The sequence below is a fragment of the Nothobranchius furzeri genome, chromosome 2 (genome assembly GCF_043380555.1).
Source record: "Nothobranchius furzeri strain GRZ-AD chromosome 2, NfurGRZ-RIMD1, whole genome shotgun sequence".
Taxonomy (NCBI): domain Eukaryota; kingdom Metazoa; phylum Chordata; class Actinopteri; order Cyprinodontiformes; family Nothobranchiidae; genus Nothobranchius; species Nothobranchius furzeri.
Genome location: NC_091742.1, coordinates 77,135,507 through 77,157,493, shown reverse-complemented (window position 1 = coordinate 77,157,493; position 21,987 = coordinate 77,135,507). Strand labels below are relative to the sequence as shown.

Here is a 21,987-nt window from a genome sequence, read left to right as displayed (position 1 = left end):
CTTTGGTTCCAAGTCAAAACTTAACCTAACACCAGCTCCTTGCTGGGCCAGAGCTGGTGCTTGCTAAGAACAACTTTCTCCCCCACCCCCATGATGACAAAACCAAGGTGTGGGGGTGGGACTACCAAAGCTGGAAACAATAAAAAACTTGTACAGTGACGTTGTGTATATACTTTTCTCTGCAAATGTAGAGGCCACTCTCTGTGCCTTTTGATCAAATGTTGATGGTGCGCCAAGATCATGTGGTATACACTAGAGCTCTGCAATGGGACCGGGATCCTGTGGGACCCAATACAAATGTTGCACAAGTGGATGCTTTTGAGGTGGCAATGGGCAGGAGTCGACAGACTAAGAAAAAATGGTGGGTCTTAATTTTGCAACTATTTATATATGGAAATAACAAAGGTGTGCCATAGTCAGACTAGTTAAACAATTTATACGAACTTTATTTATCATTGGCTTATGTATTAGGAGGCAGGAGCAGGCCATAATGGTCATAAAATCAGTGGGAACAGGATTTTAAAAATTGTCTAGCACAAGGTTTTAATGTACACTTCTCTGCAAATCCACCAAATACGGGCATTTTGAAGTACCACAGCTGTACCAGATTCTAACAGAGTCTAAGCAGGTGTGTAACAGCTGCAGCTTTGACATCTCATGGGGCTTCAAAGGACAGTTGGATGTCATCTGCATAAAGATGGTAAGAGATTTATTTTAAAGGAGCTCAGGATGTTCTGAAGAGGAAGCAGACGGAGGAGGAAGAGTAGGGGCCCCTTCACAAAGCCTTGTGGGACACCATGGGTGAGGGAGGTGGTGGAGGACTTAAACTTTGAGAAGGCCATAGAGAAGGAACGCTCAGACAGATATGAGTAGAGTTCAACTCACATTAATGGAGAAGCTCGCTACAGTCAAAAAGCTTGGGACTCTTCACTTTACAGTTTGAACTGAGAGCATTCCTCTTATGAAAAAAAGATTTCAAATAATAAAGTAATCCAGTCTTCTTTGTTTGAACTTACAAATTTTAATTTGTGTTACCCCTACTTAATAAATCCCCCCTTCCCAAGACAATATACCGTAAGTCAATTTCTTGTCATAAAAACATTTACTAATTTTTGGAAGAAGTGATATTTTCTACATATTACATCAGAATGGCTTCAAAGTAAAACAGTCCAGGTGCTTAACTGTCCTTTCCTGTCACCATCACACAACTTGGCACAGTACAAGAGAAATAAATCAACAGAGAAATACATAAATATGCATCAAAATGTTAAAAACGACATATCTTTCTGAGCTACAAAAGAGTTTTAAAATAGAAGAAATGATGAAACTTGATGGTAAGGGCCTTTCTACCTGCTTCTTCTCTTTCACATTTTGATATTTAGCATTTTTACATTTATTTTAACATTTATTGGATTTTCAGATATCTATGCTGTTCCTCATGTAAGAATCAGTCGATTCATCTGTCTCTCGAATCCTCGTACGGACAAAGATGGCTTTTTTTTCTTCTTTCCAGTAACCTTTTTTTTCTGACTTTGTGTATCTCAGATGTAATGAATTGCTGTGAGGGCCAGTGTGCATGTGTGTGTGTGTGTGTGTAATCCGAGTGTGGTGAAGGTACCTCTTGTTTCCCCTCGTCGGCGTTCAATGGTCCTAAATAGCCTTTGACCTCATTAAGGAACACTCACAGAAAACAAAGCAGCTATCAGTGGGAACAGCTGCTATAGATGATGAACACATGGAACACACACACACTCTCTTGGTTTTCCCTTGAAATCAAAAATTCTGAAACATCTTTTCTTTTTTAAACAAAAAATACTATATGTCATTTAGAAGCAACTGTTAGAACATTGCAGTAATACATAGAGCTTTAGAGATGTGTGTGTTGCCGTGAGTGTGTATTTGTGGCCCCGACTGTGCCTGATAAGAGGGGGTATTATTCATGATGACCAAGCAAAGCTCAAGTCCCAGCAACATGGGAAACAAAACCTACCTTTATAGCCTTGTGTGTATGTGTGTGTGCATGTGAGCCCTCCGCTCTACTGTAGGCAACATGAATACACACATTCATTACTGCCAGATAATGCACCGGCCTGTTTTGTAGCCTCTTCGTGTGTTTCATTCTGTGATTAATTGCTGCCAACTTCGGAGGAAACAGCTGTTGGCCAAATAGGAAACTTTGGAAAATGCTCTAGCAGACTAGACATTTGATTTTCTTTTTAGCAATATCTAAAATCCATTCCGAAATGTTCATTAGTTTGGCTAAATATTTCAAGTTTTAATTCTTACTCATCATAAACACTACTTCTTGATTTTCTGGCCAAATGCTTTATAGAGGACCTAAAAATAGGAGTCCAAAGAACACAAACATCAGTCACACCAAGATGGTCTCGTCAATAACGGTGCTGTAATATTCACTGATTACCAGACAAAATATTACACTGCAGATAACCTACACAATTGTTCTGCTTGTGTTCCACATATTATACTGGAATATCTAATAAAAACACAAGTGAACAGGCTTCACAGCCTGAAGCAGGACTTGAGCCCTCAGGTTGGAAGTCATTAACCCACGCTGCTGGCTTGTATTGTCTGTTAGCCGGTGGCCAATCCTGACTGACCCTTCTTTGTGTGTTGGCAACAGATAATATCAGTTAGGTGGAGGTCAACGATATGCTAAGAATAGCCAAACACAGCAAGATTTAGATGGGAGTTTTTATAAAAGACTACTAAAAATTGGCTACACAGTTTATAAAAATAGTTTTAAAAAGTATTTTAAGTCGTTACTGGTAACAGCATCACAAAATCAAAGGAGGTGATGAGAGGGATTCAATGACATAAGATGCTATGCATGAAATATGTGAAAAAGTATGTCTTTTGTACCATTCATTTGGAAACATGGTTGGGTTTCCTTCAGCTTTTGAAAATAAAGCAGGTTGTATAGACTGCACGTTGTCTTTACATCACATCCTTGAGCCTCAAAAATGGCATACCAGTTACCCCAAAAATCATAAAGACGTGCCAGATTACAGATGACTTCTTAAACCATACCATACCATACCACAACATACCACACCATACCATACCACACCATACCATACTACAACATACCATACCACAACATACCACACCATACCACACCACACCATACCACACCACACCCTACCATACCATACCACACCACACCATACCATACCATACCATACCATACCATACCATACCACAACATACCACACCATACCACACCACACCCTACCATACCATACCACACCATACCATACCACAACATACCACACCACACCATACCACACCCTACCATACCATACCACACCACACCATACCATACCACAACATACCACACCACACCATACCATGTCACACCACACCACACCATACCATACCATACCACATCACACCACACCATACCATACCACACCACACCATACCATACCACAACATACCACACCATACCACACCACACCATACCATACCATATCACACCACACCATACCACACCACACCCTACCATACCATACCACACCACACCATACCACCCCACACCACACCACACCATACCATTCCATACAATACCATACCACAACATACCACACCATACCACACCACACCATACCACACCATACCACACCACACCATACCATACCACACCACACCACACCACACCATACCACACCACATCACACCATACCATACCACAACATACCACACCATACCATACCACAACATACCACACCACACCATACCATATCATACCATACCATACCATACCACAACATATCACACCACACCATACCAAACCATACCATACCATACCATACTAGGGGTTGTATGAACTAGTCGACTAGTCAACTTCACTGCTCTGTAGTGACTTTTTATGCCTTTCAACGACTAGTTGCTGTCACGTGATAATGAGCAACAAGATGCAGTCCTTGGACAAGACAGCAGGTGACGAGCTCCTGTGCATTGGGAGGCAACGCGCTGTGCCAGAGCGTCTGTACTAAAATGGACATTTAACCAAATTGTGACGTTTACCCTCTTGCAATTTAACCTTCCCCTCTCCCCCATCCTAATCTTAACCAGCGTGCACATGCAAAGCTCTGATCGTTGATGCGCTCCAGACATCTGCGTCCTGAGCATGGCCACAGTAACATCAAATTAGTTGTCGCCACCTCAAAAACAAATTTAACACGCGGTCGTTCATGTTGGCTCATTTCCTTTGATGTTTTCTGTCTTTTATTTGTGCCTGATGCATTTCGCTGCTGTGGAGCGGGGCACATCACCTTTTTTGTCCTCCAATAACTTCACCTCACTGATGCGGTCGGCGAGCAGCGCACACTCCGCTGTTTTTGCAGTCGGTAGATCTTTTAGAACTGCAGTTCAAAGGTAACTCCTGAGGGCAATATATATGAACCCAGGTAGCAGTTTTTCTTTAGGATTGAGAGGAGATGCAGGAAGATAATAAACAGGCAGGACAGAAAAATAGTCAAATAAAAACAAGTTAGTTTTTGTACCTGGTGGTTGCAACAAACAGACACCACTGAAGGTAACCAGGAGTGAGAAACAGAAAATGAAATAATTATTTTAATGTTTAGAGCAGCAGGAACTCTGAGAGGCTGCAGGTGCACTGCGCATGGGGAGGGGGGAGAGAGCTGAAGTGGAGCAGCATAGATGCAAAAACTACCGCTGTTAAAAGAGATGTGTTTAACTTTGAAAATGTGGGCGCAATTTTAATTGTCAAAAACTCCAGCGGGCCTCCCACAACACACCATACCACACCATACCATACCACACCATACCATACCACAACACACCACACCACACTACACCACACCACACCACACCATACCATACCACAACACACTACACCACACCACACCACACCACACCATACCATACCACAACACACCACACCATACCACAACACACCACACCATACCACACCACACCATACCATACCACAACACACCACACCACACTACACCACACAATACCACACCACACCATACCATACCACAACATACCACACCACACCACACCATACCACACCACACCACACCATACCATACCACAACATACCACACCACACCATACCACAACACACCATACCACACCACACCACACCATACCATACCACAACATACCACACCACACCACACCACAACATACCACACCACACCACACCACACCACACCATACCATACCACAACATACCACACCACACCACACCATACCATACCGTGTTTATTTATAAAGCACATTTAAAAACAGCATGACAGCTGACTAAAAATAGTTATACCGTATTCCTTCCATATGTACTGTGGTAAGAGTGCTTTGGTTGGCTTGGAAGCACTTTAGGAATGCTCTGATCAAAAGTCTGTGATGTTCAACACTTTGGATTGTCTTGCCCCAATTCTGAGGACAAACCAGCATGCTGCTGGCTGAATGTGATGTGTAGTCAATCAGAAAGCAAGGTAACAGAATACACTGCACAGAGCGAGGGTTACGCCTACGGCACACTGGAAGCAAAAGCAGCTCAGAACTGTTTACTTGCGGCAACCACTGCACTCAAGTGCACACTGGGAGAGTCTCAGCAGCGTAGCGGCTTCTCTGCCGTGCTCCTCGCTTGACTCGCAAGATCACATGATCCTTCGAGACTTCAAAGAGTGCAGTTTGTTTATGCAATCCACCATTAAACCAAAAAGAAGGAAATCAGTTTGATATTGCTGTTTTATGTCATGTATGATGCTGTTTCTCACCACTGCCAGGATTAAAAACATGAAAAGCACACAGCCGCACTTCTGAAACGATGCTGTGAGTAAATGCTGGGTCACATGTAAGCTTCATATATATGAAATTGCATCGCTTCATTACTTTTATTTTGAAATTTACTGGTGATTTTACACTGAAACAGTGTATGACTTCCTGTCTAGCCCTATGTCAAATGCGAAAATCGATGCATCCCAGAAGCGGCTCACGGCAAAAATAGAACCCGATCCTACCTTCGGCGTGCCGCTTCTGGGCCACTTCTGAAAATTGCCGCGTCACGGCTGGTTTGTTACGTGATTTCTTTCTTTTTGGTTTAATGGCGGATTGCAAAAACAAACCGTAAACTTTGAAGTCTCGAGAGATTGTGTGATCTTGTGAGAAGGTCGGTGGAAGTCTCGAGGGATTTTGTGATCTAGCGAAGCGAGCAAGGAGCACGGCAGAGAAGCCGCATCACTGCTGAGACTCTCCCGGTGTGCACTTCAGTGCGGTGATCGTTGCGAGTAAACCGTTCTGCTGCTGTTCCACTCCACTTTTGCTTCCAGTGTGCAGTAGGGGTTATCCTCATCTGCCATGCTTGTTTACCCTGACGTCACATGTGATTTTGAGAATGTCCATGTGTGAAATCAGTTTGTGTGTGGTGTGTACTTTTGGCTTGTGGCAGGACACTACCAAGCTGTTCTGTGATATTTTGTCGACATGTCTGTGTTCTCATGTTTTGGAATAACATCATGAAGTTGCCATTTAAACTGGGCTTTAGTCAACCTACACATAATACTGATGCAGAAAGAAGTCGACTGGTTGTAGACTTGCATTAAAAGATGATGCGGTGGAGAGGCCAGTTTTCCTTGCACAAAACCGCTGATGTTTTGATGCGTAACCTCCTCTGTCTCTCTATCAGTGGTACATTACACAAACTAATAAAACAGCTTGATATACCTGGAGTTGCCCAGATAGTTGGCTCAAATCCCCCTTACTTCTGGTGAGAGCAACAGAAGTAAGTACAAATGTGAGTCTGTCTCAGAGCCACACAGGAAGGGAGGACATCTCTGGTCCCAGATTGGCAGCAGGGAAGCGTCCTGCCTCTTTACTTCCTACTTCCTTGTTTCCTGTCTGCAACCGCTTCCTGTCCAGCCCCTCGCTGCCGTCAGGGAAACACTGGCTCCTAGAGTGTGTGCTTCAATCACAGGAAATATCTCCAGGCAATACCGTCTATTTGTGTGTGTGTGTGTGTGTGTGTGTGTGTGTGTGTGTGTGTGTGTGTGTGTGTGTGTGTGTGTGTGTGTGTGTGTGTGTGTGTGTGTGAGTGTGTGCGTGCGTGTGTGTGTGTGTGTGTGTGTGTGTGTGTGTGTGTAGAACAGACTGAGAGGAATTTGCGTGTCTAGAAAATGAGAAATAATAAAGCAGATAAGTATTACATTACTGTTACATTTTTTGTGCTGTTATGGTTAGTGAACACTGGGATTGGACTGAACGTGATCTGAAAGCTTCGGTTTCCTGTAGCCTATCCCTTTTGGGATATTATTTCCCCAGTTTGTTTTTAATGGTCGTTGGTTTTTCAAGTTCATGCAACACAATGAGATCACTTGAATTTTTCTCATTAAAAAATGCCCTCTTGAGCTCGCTGGCCTCACATTTATAGTACTTAAGATTTGATTTGTTTTTATTTAGCCCTTGACTTATTTTAGTTACAACCAAGGGTCAGTTGGGGAAGTAGAAGCAAACCTTGCACCTTCACACATGATAAACTCCCATCTGTAGTGATAAGATTAATGTTTTGCTATGCGTTTTCAACATTTAATGTATTTTTAATAGATTTCATCATGTTTTCATGGTTCTGTTGGATGCATTGTGCTGTCTGCTGTCCACATTTGGAAGATCTATTTCTATTACAAATGAAAAGAAACACTGAAACATTGATAGACGTTTTCAGAAGCACAAAAGGGATATTTTTGCCTTTAAAGGCAATCTGTCAGCTGAATTTAAAGAGAATGAATGGATGAAAAGGAAAGGGAGGGGTGAGTTGAGTCCAGATGTGGGGAGAGCAAAGTGTACGTGTGCTGTGTGACCATGATTTAAGCTCAGAGATGTTTTCTCCCTCTTGAAAAACATTTATTAGATGGTCGCTCGATAGCAGATGCAGTCCATTTGTTTTTCTGAGACATTTTCCTCTCTGCTGCGTGGCTCGGCATCCCTCGTAGCTGGAGATCCTGCTGGTCGCTGTAAAAATAAACACACACAGCACTGCTGTCCACAGATGGGCCCGTGAGCCGTAGCGCATATGCTGACTTTTCTCAGAGGCGTGTTTGTGGCGCTCATACATAAATTTCACACACGCTTGTATCTATGTGCCTGTCACCGAACTAGAATGGATAGACACGGATGATGAATTCTGCTGCAGGTTTCAAAACCTAAACAAACAAAAGTAAATTCCAGTTGTGCAGGAAATAAAGAATAGTCTTCACCATCTTATCAGTGGAAGTTGTTTCCTTTGTCTTCTCCATTCTTTTGTCAAACACTTGTGTCATTTACTAATCAATACCTAATCTCACCGCGCATTCGGTGTCATCTCTGTCATTTGTAAATGTTGTCATGTTCGTATTATAAATTACATTGTTTGGGGTTGGGTTTTTCTTTTGATTTGTATGAATGGTACCAATTTTACCCATGAACAACTTACAGTGCTAACACCCCTAATCAAGCAGAGCCATCAGAGGTATTGTTTGGGCCTTTGTTACTTCTTTGTAATTTAGCAGGAGCTGAGGCGGTGATGGCAGCCTACACAAAAAACTTCATTAGGCTCCTTTCAGGCTCAAAAACATCTTATTATATGTTAAATCAGATTTTTCTGTCAGTCAGGTAGTGAATGTTTACGCCTCCACATTCCTCAGACTTAAGTTAGACACTAAAGATAAAGCTAGAGAATAATGTTTTTATTGGTTTAATACAAAGATTTTTTAAGGCAGCATGACCTGATGTAAACAAAATGAGCATACGCATCCTCCATGATTGTGTAAAACACCTGTTGAAAATTCCTGACATTTAAAGGGTTTTCTCTCCACGCTGGTAAACTTAACGTGATTGCTTTGCAGTAAGATGGTCATATGTTTAACATTTTTTTGGGTTATGTGGTGTGGAGTTTCCTTGTTTTCCCCTTGCATGTGTGGGTTTTCTAATGGTATTTCAGTTTCCTCCTATAAACCAAAAACATGCCCAGTAGGTTTAGCAGTGATCCTTAATTGGCCTTCGGATAAACGTTGTTGGTTGTTTGTGTTTGTGTGGCCCCAAGGACTGGAGATTGACTCGTTTTACATCAGTGGTGTCCATTCTAGGTTATATTATGGAGAGTTCAATGGGATTCATCCCATTTTTGTTACAACTGTTCATGCTGAAGTTCAAGTAGTGGCACTTACTGTTCTCCAGATAATTCATAAACAGAATGTTTATAAAAAATCTTAGTGTTAAATCTGAATTTAAAGTGACCGTGTGTATTTTTCCTGGTAATGGGGGAACTACATACCTAAATCATTGCAAGCAAGCAGTATTTTTGTGTTAGAGTAAGACCTGACCAATGGATGGCCGTTAGGCTCAAAAATCCCTGGGAATGCAACCTCCAACTAAATCAGACTCTCTTTCGTCACTGGCAACAAGTGAAGAGGTGAGTGTGTAAATCAACTTTAATGAATGATGAAAGTTTTGTAACTGTTTGTTACAAATCAGTAAATGCATTTTGTCCTCACGGGCTCCCGTAGAAAGAAACATGGCTTCTAATATGGTGTCGCCCAGAGACTTAGACCCGCTCCCATGTATTTTAGACCCAGTTTTTATGGCTATACAGTGGGGCAAAAAAGTATTTAGTCAGCCACCGATTGTGCAAGTTTTCCCACTTAAAATGATGACAGAGGTCAGTAATTTTCATCATAGGTACATTTCAACTGTGAGAGACAGAATGTGAAAAAAAATCCATGAATTCCAATGGCAGGATTTTTGAAGAATTTATTTGTAAATCAGGGTGGAAAATAAGTATTTGGTCACTTCAAACAAGGAAAATCTCTGGCTCTCACAGACCTGTAAAGTCTTCTTTAAGAAGCTTTTCTGTCCTCCACTCGTTACCTGTATTAATGGCACCTGTTTGAACTACTTATCTGTATTAAAGACACCTGTCCACAGCCTCAAACAGTCAGACTCCAAACTCCACTATGGCTAAGACCAAAGAGCTTTCGAAGGACACCAGGAAAAGAATTGTAGACCTGCACCAGACTGGGAAGAGTGAATCTACAATAGGCAAGCAGCTTGGTGTGAAAAAATCAACTGTGGGAGCAATTATCAGAGAATGGAAGACATACAAGACCACTGATAATCTCCCTCGATCTGGGGCTCCACGCAAGATCTCATGTGGGGTCAAAATGATCATGAGAACGGTGAGCAAGAATCCCAGAACCACATGGGGGGACCTGGTAAATGACCTGCAGAGAGCTGGGACCACAGTAACAAAGGTCACCATCAGTAACACACTACAACGGCAGGGAATCAAATCCTGCAGTGCCAGACATGTTCCGCTGCTGAAGCCAGTGCATGTCCAGGCCCGTCTGAAGTTTGCCAGAGAGCACATGGATGACACAGCAGAGGATTGGGAGAATGTCATGTGGTCAGATGAAACCAAAGTAGAACTTTTTGGTATAAACTCAACTCGTCGTGTTTGGAGGAAGAAGAATACTGAGTTGCATCCCAAGAACACCATACCTACTGTGAAGCATGGGGGTGGGAACATCATGCTTTGGGGCTGTTTTTCTGCTAAGGGGACAAGACGACTGATCCGTGTTAAGGACAGAATGAATGGGGCCATGTATCGTGAGATTCTGAGCCAAAACCTCCTTCCATCAGTGAGAGCTTTGAAGATGAAAAGTGGTAGGTCTTCCAACACGACAATGATCTCAAACACACCGCCCGGGCAACAAAGGAGTGGCTCCGTAAGAAGCATTTGAAAGTCCTGGAGTGGCCTAGCCAGTCTCCAGACTTCAACCCCATAGAAAATCTGTGGAGGGATTTGAAAGTCCGTGTTGCTCGGCGACAGCCCCAAAACATCACTGCTCTCGAGAAGATCTGCAAGGAGGAATGGGCCAAAATACCAGCTACTGTGTGTGCAAACCTGGTAAAGACCTATAGTAATCGTTTGACCTCTGTTATTGCCAACAAAGGTTATGTTACAAAGTATTGAGTTGAATTTTTGTTATTGACCAAATACTTATTTTCCACCCTGATTTACAAATAAATTCTTTAAAAATCCTGCCATGTGAATTCATGGATTTTTTTTCACATTCTGTCTCTCACAGTTGAAGTGTACCTATGATGAAAATTACTGACCTCTGTCATCATTTTAATTGGGAGAACTTGCACAATCGGTGGCTGACTAAATACTTTTTTGCCCCACTGTATGTTACAAAGCTGCCAATATTTTTCAACAACTGGACATCATTTGATTCATTGTCAACAACATTTTGATGGATATTAGTAGAGATTAATGGTAAAAAGTACATATAGTCTCTTTAATGTTAAGTTTAGCAAGATGCAGAATAAATGTCAACTTAATCTTTACCACAGAGCGTTTTCTTGTTTTGGGTCCTTGATTCTCAACAAGTTTGTAGAAGCAGTGAGTAATGGACAGAGGGTCTATGTTAAGGACCATGGTAAATAACCAGAGACCTTTTCCTATTCATCTCCCCGGGTGTCTCTACCCGAGACACCGGAGCCAGTCAGCGAGTATTTTCTGTCTGTTGACCTTGTCCAGGTGACGTAGATGTGCTGCGTCACTGGATCGTGTGTTGCAGTCTCATATTGTCTTCAGCTTCTCACACATTCACTTAAAAACAGTAGTTTCTTTTCTCCTCCTTACCAGCTACTAATATTGACTAAAACATAAAGATATTTTCAGGGTATGCACTTGTCTTTCGCTTGCCTCCTTCCTGTCTCTACTCCATGACCATCCAAGCCAAACAAGCAGTTGGCAAGAGACGGTGTGTGTTTTTGTGTGTCACAGAGCATTGGGTTCATGGGAATACTTGTGTGTGTGTGTGTGTGTGTGTGTGTGTGTGTGTGTGTGTGTGTGCTTGTCTATGCATCAAAGTGAGGACCAATGACAAGCTTTTCACCAGCAGTAAGACACAGCAACTCATCAGAACTAATAGAAAACAGACTTGAACAAGTTAAAACATGGTATTCTTTTGGTGTTTCTGCTTCTAACCATGGACAATCACACCAAACACACAAGTATGATCAACATTCCTTCACCTGCATAAATTCCTTCAGGCTGACTCAAAAATATGGTCTATTAAACAAAGACAAAGTAAGCTTTGTTTCCAAATAAGCAGAAGTATCCTCACACTGCATTTTGGCTGAGTTGTACCGCGTCTACATCCGTGTTTGTTGCTAAAGACTTTCAAATATTTCTTCTAATGAAATCCTATCTAGTGCTCTAAAAGTGAACAACAATCAGATCTAACTTGGGCTTCTCTCGGTCTTCTCTGGCTACCTAGTATAAGCTAGTCACGGAGACATTTGTTGATGAATGATCAATGCTTTGTCTACTGCCCTCACATTGGTGTTGGAGTCAATTTTAATGCATAGTCTTGGTGGTGGAGTATTTTAGAAACACTGGATTACATCAGTGGCATGCTAGCATGATGTGAATTATAGCATATTCCTGCATTCTAATGAAGTTCAAGAGTGTTTGGCAAGTAGATCCCAGGGTGTGTTGCAATCGAGGTTTGCCATAGGAATATAATGTTCATGTTAGGGGTTGCATGACTTAATTTTTTTTAAAGTCGACAGTCAAGTAATGAAAATCGAGTCGACTTCGACTAGTCGTTGATGACGTCATACACCTGAAGGGGTGGGGGGTGGGGGTGGGTCCGTAGGTTCGCTGGAGGTTTTGACAATTAAAATTGCGCCCACATTTTCAAAGTTAAACACATTTCTTTTAACAACTGTAGTTTCTGCTTCAGTCCTCTCCCCCCTCCCCCTGCACAGCAGCCGCAAACTCACTGATGCGCCTGCAGCCTCTCGGAGTTCCTGCTGCTCTAAACATTAAAATAATTATTTCATTTTCTGTTCCTCACTTCTGATTACCTTCAATGGTGTCTGTTTGTTGCAACCACCAGGTACAAAAACTAACTTGTTTTTATTTGACTATTTTTCTGTCCTGCCTGTTTATTATCTTCCTGCATCTCCTCTCAATCCTAAAGAAAAACTGCTACCTGGGTTCATATATATTCACCTTATGAGTTACCTTTGAACTGCAGTTCTAAAAGATCTACCAACCACAAAACCAGCAGAGTGCCGCTGCTCGCCGGCCGACTACAACGGGACCGTTTTTGCTGCGGAGTTCGTGCCGGAGCGGAGCGGAGATAGTGGAATCTTGGGGGTGCATCACCGGAGGACAAAACAGGTGATGCACCTCGCTCCGCAGCAGCGAAACTTATCAGGCACAAATAACAGACAGAAAACATTAAAGGAAATTAGCCGACATGAACGATCACATGTTTAATTTGTTTTTTAGGTGGTGACACCTGATTTGGTGGTGCTCAGGACGCAGATGTCTGGAGCGCGTCAACGATCAGAGCTTTGCATGCGCAAGCTGGTTAAGATTAGGATGGGGGTGAGGGGAAGGTAAAATTGCAAGAGGGAAAAGGTCACAGTTTGGTTAAATGTTCGTTTTACCGCCGGTGTCAGTACCGACGCTCTGGCACAGCGTGTCGCCTCTGCCTCCCGAAGCGCAGCGACGCGCAGGGGCTCATCACCTGCTGTCATTTCCGAGGACTGCATCTTGTCAGTCATTATCACGTGACAGCGACTAGTCGATGACAGGCATAAAAAGTCACTACAGAGCCGTGAAGTCGACTAGTCGACTAGTTCATACAACCCCTAGTTCATGTGCAGATCATGAGAGATCAAAAAACAGCAGATAAAATTATGTGGTGAGGACAAAGAGATTAGCTGTCATGATCTTCATAATAAATCACAATGAATCATACAACAGATTCAGTACAACAGAATCGTAACTCGTTGTCATGGGGGGGGGGTCTTATACACATCAGTTGTTTTGGTTTAATTTTGTCATTGTAAGTTTAATACGTTGTTTTTTTATGGCTTGTTAACATTTGGGAGATTTATGAAAGGGAAGATGTTGATGAGTCCAGGTCTTTATCTGTTTTCTAAGATCCTGTTTAAGGCTTCAGTCACCTTGGCTCTTTTGGTATGTTCTGCTGAGTTTTCAGAGTCCAAGGCTTTCACAACAATCGCTACAGACAGACTGACGCACTTGTGGTCAGTAGTGGCCTCACAGTTTGTTTTCCTCTCATGGCACTGAGTCATGGCCCCTTGAAATGTCTGTAAATACTTTTTTTCCCCTACTTTTGGTTTGTCTTGGTTCAACGTGTGCTAGAGTGAAATTTGTGGCTTTACACCTGTTTCAATTTTTCATGTTGACTGTGATCCAGCTCTACACGAAGTGCCAGGAGACTTTGGTATTTGTTGAAATCATCTCAGAGATTTTTTGTTCTTATTTGTAAAGTTCACATCGTCAGGACTGATAGATTTGTGGTTCCTCTTCTGTGTTCTAGATAAAATGTTCTTTTTGAAAATGAAGAAGAAAAGGATATTTCATAACGTTTGTTCTGGTTGTGACCCAAAGTCAGAATTTATAACATATCTAATATTTATGTTTTGCTTTTTTTTTTTTTTTTTTTTCATTTAGCATCACTTGCTCCCGTGCTTTGATTCAGATCAAACATATTTGAAAGTAACATAAGAAGTGTCCCACTTCTCCCATACATTTTTCTGATTGGCTTAATGAACTGACCTGTATTTGAATGTTTACTGTGTGACGTGCCTTGAGACGACTCTTGTCGTGATTTGGCGCTATATAAATAAACTGAATAAAATAGTTTGAAAGCGGAACTACAACTGTCATAAACAATGCTGCATCCTCTGCGCGTAGGCCATGCCGATGTTCACTCTGGCTTTAGCTGTTTCTCCAGTTCACACTTTCTTCGCTTCACCTCCAAAGACATTAATTTTACACACAGACTCTGCCATGATGCCAATAATAAAACAAACTTCTTTTCTTCTTATTGCACTCTTTATTGACGCTAACCAAACTGAAAAGGCAAAGTGCTAGCCTTTAAACGAGCTACCGGCACAGTAAACACCTCCAGTCCTAATTTGTCCCTAACCACAAATTAGCTTGGTGCAGTTTCTGGCACAAGAGGTTTGCAGAGTGCTGCGCCACACGACACTGCTCAACTTCCTGGTTCAAGAACCACTGAAACCAGTTTGAAAGCAATAGTTTAAAGTGTTGAAATCTCTTCAGTGCTGCTTGAAGAAATAACACTTGAATCACTGTGACATTTTCTGCAGGAGTTCAGTCTTTTGTTTTGTAACAAAAATGATCATAAACGTGTCTGGGGCTAGCTAAATGGTCTGCTTACATGTTTCACACTTAACGCATGTAAATAATGCAACTAGAAGGTATTTTGTTTCATTATTTATAATTTAATCAAATATACCATTTGGAGAGTAAAAAAAATTGTGAAATAATAAATGTATTATCAATCTGAGCTGCAATGAGTAAGACTCAAAATCCTGCTGTATTCTACCCACCATTACTTTGACTAGCTTCTACCCTGTAGGAAGCTTTGTTTTCACCATAAACAACTTACAAGGTATTCGTTCATTCATTCATTCGTTCATTCATTCATTCATGCATGCATACATTCATTCATGCATGCATGCATTCATTCATTCATTCATTCATTCATTCATTCATTCATACTAGAGACCACAGCAGATTTAGTGAATAAACAAGTGAATGAGAGCCTTAAAATATCAGAGATGCAAACTCTGTCCTTAAACTCTTTGCAGCAACAGTGAACACCATCCAAAACAACCACAAGCACCTTTCTGGCTCTTCGACTCAAAACCAAGATGATTTATATTTTTCCAATGAACAAAACATTAGTTGTTATTGCTATTTAAGTATTTTTGGGATTAAGTTGAAAGGAGACTTGATCTGAATTTATTGCATGCTGATTTTTTTAGGAGGACGTTTTCTATGTGTTTTATAAAAAGGAGCAGAGACCGATCCTCTTTGTTCTGCTCCTTTTCTTTTTTGGGGGGGATTTGTGGTAATTGATCTTACTTGTGTTCTTGACGATTTTGTCTTTGTTTTTGTCCAGTGATTTAAAAAAAGGTGATAAAAAATTTTATTGTGGTGAAATTTGGAAGGCTAAGATGAAGCTGCTTGGCTCAGATGGGATCTTGCAAGTTTGTAATCATGACAGTAATCCACAGAGGTAGGAGTATGATGGTTCAGGGCTGCACGTGTCTAAGGATGTAGGAGAGGTGACCTAGATGAACTGATATTTAAAGTTTACACAGAACCTAAGTCTTCTTTATCATGCATCAGTGACCTGTGGAAGCCTTTATAAGTATTCAACACCCATCAGCTTTACCTTTCAATCAGAGCCCAAGTAGCCTGAGCATTTTCCAGGAAAGCACTTTAAAATAATAATAATAGAAGAATGTGTACTTTGGCTGCACACCAGTACAAATGTGAGCCATGAACCAAAACACAAAGAATGCGCTTCACAATAAATTACGCTAGAGTCTGTGATGTGATCTGTGTGCGTGTGTGTTAGTTTTTTACAGAATACGGACCAGACTACTCGCTGGAGATCAGCCCAAGTTGTAGACCAGACCGAAATGACAGCAAACACCTGGAGCAGGTCATCAGCACCATCAAAGGTATGTGTAATGTTCCTGATTGGCTCAGTGCACAGGTGTGCATGTTTGTGTGGGCATGGAGCGTAAACAGGTGTGTGTGTTTGTTTGTGTGGTAGTGCACTCTCACTCACCTTTCATCCTCTGCGTGGCTCTTCTAGTCTTTTGTTTCATGTGTCTGTTTTTGTTTCTGTACATCTCTGTGTTGGATGAAAGTATAGATTCTTGATTATTTTATTCTGTGTGTGTGTGTGTGTGTGTGTGTGTGTGTGTGTGTGTGTGTGTGTGTGTGTGTGTGTGTGTGTGTGTGTGTGTGTGTGTGTGTGTGTGTGTGTGTGATAGATGAACATGCAACCTTGTTATTTTACCTACAACATCCTGTTCAAAGTCTGGTGCTTGATACATGTGGTTCTTTCTATTTGCATCTGTCTGCATATGCCTTCATGTTTGAACCAGTTTGTCCTTGTTCATTCACGTATGTGTGTGTGTATATGTGTGTGTGCATATGTGAGTGTGTGTGTGTGTGTGGACCTGTGGTTAAGCATAAAGTTGGGCCTTTGGTCTCAGCGTTGACAGACCACATGTCCCAGGAGAAGTCCTGCAGCAGGGTGAAGCTTAAGTGAGAAGTTGAGCAGCAGGAGAGTTTCTGTTAGGAGGTGAGGTCAGAAATGTACCAAAACAAAAACAACAGAGAAGCACATGTTTGAGCCAAGTTCATTTACGGTCAAGGCCTTGGAGAGGTGTTAACAACACGTCGACAGAAACTACTCCATTCTTTGTCCTCTTGAGTTTTCAGTTTTTCCGTTCACATGTAGGTGTTTAAACAGCAGACAACAAACAGGGGACTACATTTACATGGAAATGTACAGGTTTTTTATGCAGTGGAAATTTGCTGTTAAGCTAGCTAATCTAGCATTTGTTTTGCCAGTATAGCTACATAACATACATTATGCAAAACTGATAGCAATGAAATGTTTATAAAATAATTTAGCATGGACCATAGTAGAATTCTTATTGTCAGAGTTGCTTCTAACGGCACAAATCATACATTTGTTTTAAGTTATAATAAGTCTATGGCAGGCTTTTTCAAAGTGTGGCCCTGGGGCCATTGGACTGATATTGTGTGGCCCACCAATTTATTCTCTAGAAATGTCTTTTCTGCAGATGTAAATAGACACTATTTGTGTCTTTTGATTTACACTAATATTAGGCCTATTTATGAAGAGTACAAGTCTTAAAAACCTCTATTTTTACATTATTTTGATTTTAAAATTGCATTTTTGTGGCCCACGAGAACTTTTAATTTGACAATTTTGTTCCCACACCCTTACGGACATCGGCTGAATGCTACCTCTTGCACGTGCTCTCACAGCTCCACTTTTTCAGTAGACAAGCTCTTTTGAAGGGTTCAAACTGTCTCCATTATTGAATGACGAGCAACGTAACAAACTCCTCACCACTGATGTCAGTCAACAAGGCAGTCCGCCATAATCCATCAGAGAAGATGGAAATACATCCTTTTTCTGAATAAACTTAAGTACCTCAATCTGTTTTTGACTCAAAGAAAAGCCCAAATCTAAATAGTCCAAAACGAGGCCGTTTCAAACGAGCCGTCCCCATCTTTGTTTTATCAATAACATTCCGCCCACCAAAATAATATATAATTTTTCTAAATAAATGCACTGTGATTGGCTAGCCACAATACTAGCCGGGGCTACCAGGTTCCAATGGCGCATTCCTAGGTGGTCAGTTTTGCTTTGGGAAATGACGGCCTAGATTCTAGGCTATCATTCTTCTGTAGTACCCAGGAAACTGAATCTTCCACTTACTGGACCCCCAAAATTAGATCAAATAAGTGAAAATTTTTAAAGTAATTTACTCAGACTCAGAAATTTTTGTGAGTTTGTCAGTTACTGTGAAAAAACTGACGACACATAAGCACTTAGTGACTGTTACATACAAATTGTATCTTCATGAGGAACAGAATTAAGTGAATTTTACAGACCTCAACATACGCTGGACAGTCTTTGCTTATAGATTTATTGAACCTATCGGCATCTGTAAAGATGGGAGACATGTTTCCGTCCCCTTGCATTTTAAAAAGTTGAAGCCTTATTGTCCCTATTTATAAACCACTTATTCAAATTAAATCTGAACTATATCCAGTATCACGCAAAATGTATGAAGATGTGAAACTGACATTTTCCAGGAATAAAAGGAATATCCATATGCTGAAACTAGGAGAGGTCTCTATCATAATATCAAACGGTTTTAGCTGATGTTAAAACTAGGGTTTCATTGATATTGTCCTGCGGGATGATGTGGGTGATGGGGTGGACGGGCTGAGTTTGGAGTATCCGGACGTTCCCAGGAGGCGGGTTCACTGGGGGTGTCTGGGACTGGGGGGCTGCTGCCCCCCTCTGGAGTTGCTTGGGTTGGACTACTGGCGTTTGTGAATGGGGCCCCTTGGGGTTCTTGGCGGTGGCCATGGGTCGCTGCCTGGCAGCTGCATTGCCCCTGAGCGGGTCTGGGTGGGGGCCTGGGGGCTCAGGGGGTGGGGGTGGCCGGCCCCGTGTGGGGATCTGGGCGGGGCCTTGGTGGTCAGGTCCTGACTTATATGCTGCCGGCAAGAAGGCAGGAATATGCGACAGTGCCTGGCTCGGGCTCAGGGGCCTCGGGTAGACCTTGGCTCCTCTGCTGTTCCATCATAGGGGAGGGGGATGTCCAGGCGGGGGAGGACCTAACCTTACCTGGATGTCCTATGTCTTATATATTCTGAAAGTTCTGCAAATGCAGGGTTGGGAGTAGATATTCTGCTGAGATGGGGCTGGGTTGATGCCCTTGGACTCTGTGAGGCTCTGTGATGCTGCTGCTTTGGGCCCTGGCAAGATGGGCTGGGGTCTCCATGCCCTGGGTGGCATTTTGGCAACAGAGGTGCCTATTGGGGCCAGTGGGGGAGCTGGCTCCCTGGAGGGCTTAAGACCAACCAGCCATTCCTCCCCATCCCTGCATATGTTTCTCCTCCTGCTCCCTCACATCATCACACAATCTTACAAATAGGACCTTGGGGGCTGGTCAAGTCAGGGGGTGCGGGTATGGACCCCGTTTCCGCATTCCTGTGGCAACCTGCCCCCTAATTTTATTTGCACCTTAAACACTTTCACCAACGACATTCCACGTAAACACACATTTAGGGCCTTGGTAGTAAGCACATTCAACGGCATTTGGCAGGGGGATTTTTCAGCCTAATCCCAAGTCCCGGTGCCCACTTCCAATTTTAAACTGCACTTAGACACTGAGGGCTGTGGGTGCAAGTGGGGTAGTGTGGTGGCATCAGCTGGCATAGGCCAGACGATGCCCGCACTGCCCGCTCACCACAGCCATGTAATACACCTCATCAACACGGACTAACACTATATTGGAGCAGGCAGAGGGAGACTAGGGGTCTTAGCACACCTCTGTTGTCACTTGGCTTCCTGGGGCTAGAAGCTAGAAGGGAGATCTGGCCGTGCGGTTGGGGTCTGGGGCAGTGGGTTGCTTTGATCAGCATCGGGCAGGGGAGCCTGCTCATCAGCACCCCAACAGAAAGGGTCGAACTCTGGGAACCGGTAATGGTTGTACCCCATGTGCAGCAGTACCGGGACTAGAGTGAATAGGGTGTGTATGAGGAGCATGAGTAGGTGTCCGGCATGCATTTTTGTAAGTCTTTGGTTGTATATGTATGTGTGAGCATGAGGGAGGGAGTGTGTGACTGTGTCTGTGTATGACTGTATATGTCAGGTGGGGCCTTTGACTCCTCCCTACTCCTGGGACTTCTTTTGATGCTATACATCTTCATCTCCCCTCCCCCTGCTACACCTGGTTTGGAGTGTGGTGCCTTGGTCTGCCTGAGTGTTCGTGGCTCCCGGGTCAGGGGGTTTAAGATTTTTGGTGTCTGCCTGATCAATCCCCGTGGCTGCCTGGTGGGATCTGGGTCCCTGGGCTCTGCTGCGGGCGGACCTGTGGGCTTGCCGCTGATGTCTCCAGGGACTCTGCCGGCTGCTGGTTGTGGCGAATGAGGCCATGGAGAAAGACCATCGATCGGCTCCGAAGAGGTTCTGGCAAACTGTCCGGCGCCTCAGGAGAGGAAGGCAGCAACTCGCTCACACTGTTTACAGTGGGGATGGGGAGCTGCTGACGTCAACTGGGGCTATAGTCGGGCGGTGGAAGGAATACTTTGAGGAGCTCCTCAATCCCACCTATGCGCATTCTGAGGAGGAACCAGAGCCGGGGGATCTGGGGATGGACTGTCCAATCTCGGGGGCAGAAGTTGCTGAGGTAGTCAAACAACTACACAGCGGCGGAGCCACGGGGGCGGATGAGGTTCGTCCTGGGTATCTCAAGGCTATGGATATTGTAAGGCTGTCATGGTTGACACGTCTCTGCAACATTGCGTGGTCATCGGGGGCAGTTCCCGTGGAGTGGCAGACCGGGGTGGTGGGCCCCATCTTTAAGAAGGGTGACCTGAGGGTGTGTTCCAGCTATAGGGGGATCACACTCCTCAGCCTCCCTGGAAAGGTCTACTCCATGGTACTGGAGAGGAGGGTCTGATCGATAGTTGAATCTCAGATTGAGGAGGAGCAATGTGGTTTTCGTCCTGGCCGTGGAACTGTGGACCAGCTCTATACCCTTGCAAGGGTGATGGAGGGGGCATGGGAGAATGCCCAACCAATCCACATGTGTTTTGTGGATTTGGAGAAGGCTTATGACCGTGCCCCCAGGGGCACCCTGTGTGGGGGACGCTCCAGGGGTATGGGGTGGGTGGCTTTCTGTTAAGGGCCATTCAGTCCCTATACCAGAGGAGCGTGAGTTTGGTCCGCATAGCCGGTAGTAAGTCGGACCTGTTCCCGGTGAGGGTTGGACTCCGCCAAGGCTGCCCTTTGTCACCGGTTCTGTTCATTACCTTTATGGACAGAATTTCTAGGCGCAGCCGTGGTGTGGAGTGTGTCGAGTTTGGTGGCAGGAGAATTTCGTCTCTGCTTTTTGCGAATGATGTGGTCCTCCTAGCTTCATCCAGCTCTGACCTTCAGCTCTTGCTGGGTAGGTTCGCAGCCGAGTGTGAAGCGGCTGGGATGAGGATCAGCACCTCCAAATATGAGACCATTGTTCTCAACCAGAAAATGGTGGCTTGCCAACTCCGGGTCGGGGGAGAGGTCCTACCTCTAGTGGAGGAGTTTAAGTATCTCGGGGTCTTGTTCACGAGTGAGGGTAGAAGGGATCGGGAGATCGACAGGCGGATTGGTTCAGCATCTGCAGTGATGCGGGCGCTGAGCCGATCTGCCGTGGTGAAGAGGGAGCTGAGCCAGAAAGCCAGGCTCTCAATTTACCGGTCGATCTACGTCCCAATCCTCACCTAAGGTCATGAGCTTTGGGTAATGACCGAAAGAACGAGAT

At 43.5% G+C, this 21,987-nt stretch overlaps 1 protein-coding gene across 2 annotated transcripts in view; it reads left to right on the top strand.

Annotated features, from left to right (window-relative positions):
- hdac8 (histone deacetylase 8) overlaps window positions 1-21,987 on the top strand; it is a 61,629-nt gene that overhangs the window by 13,731 nt on the left and 25,911 nt on the right. For both annotated transcript variants that reach the window (XM_070547991.1, XM_015946371.3), the window contains exon 10: window positions 16,473-16,578. In XM_070547991.1, the coding sequence (XP_070404092.1) occupies window positions 16,473-16,578 (106 nt within the window). The remainder of the gene's footprint in view (window positions 1-16,472; window positions 16,579-21,987) is intronic.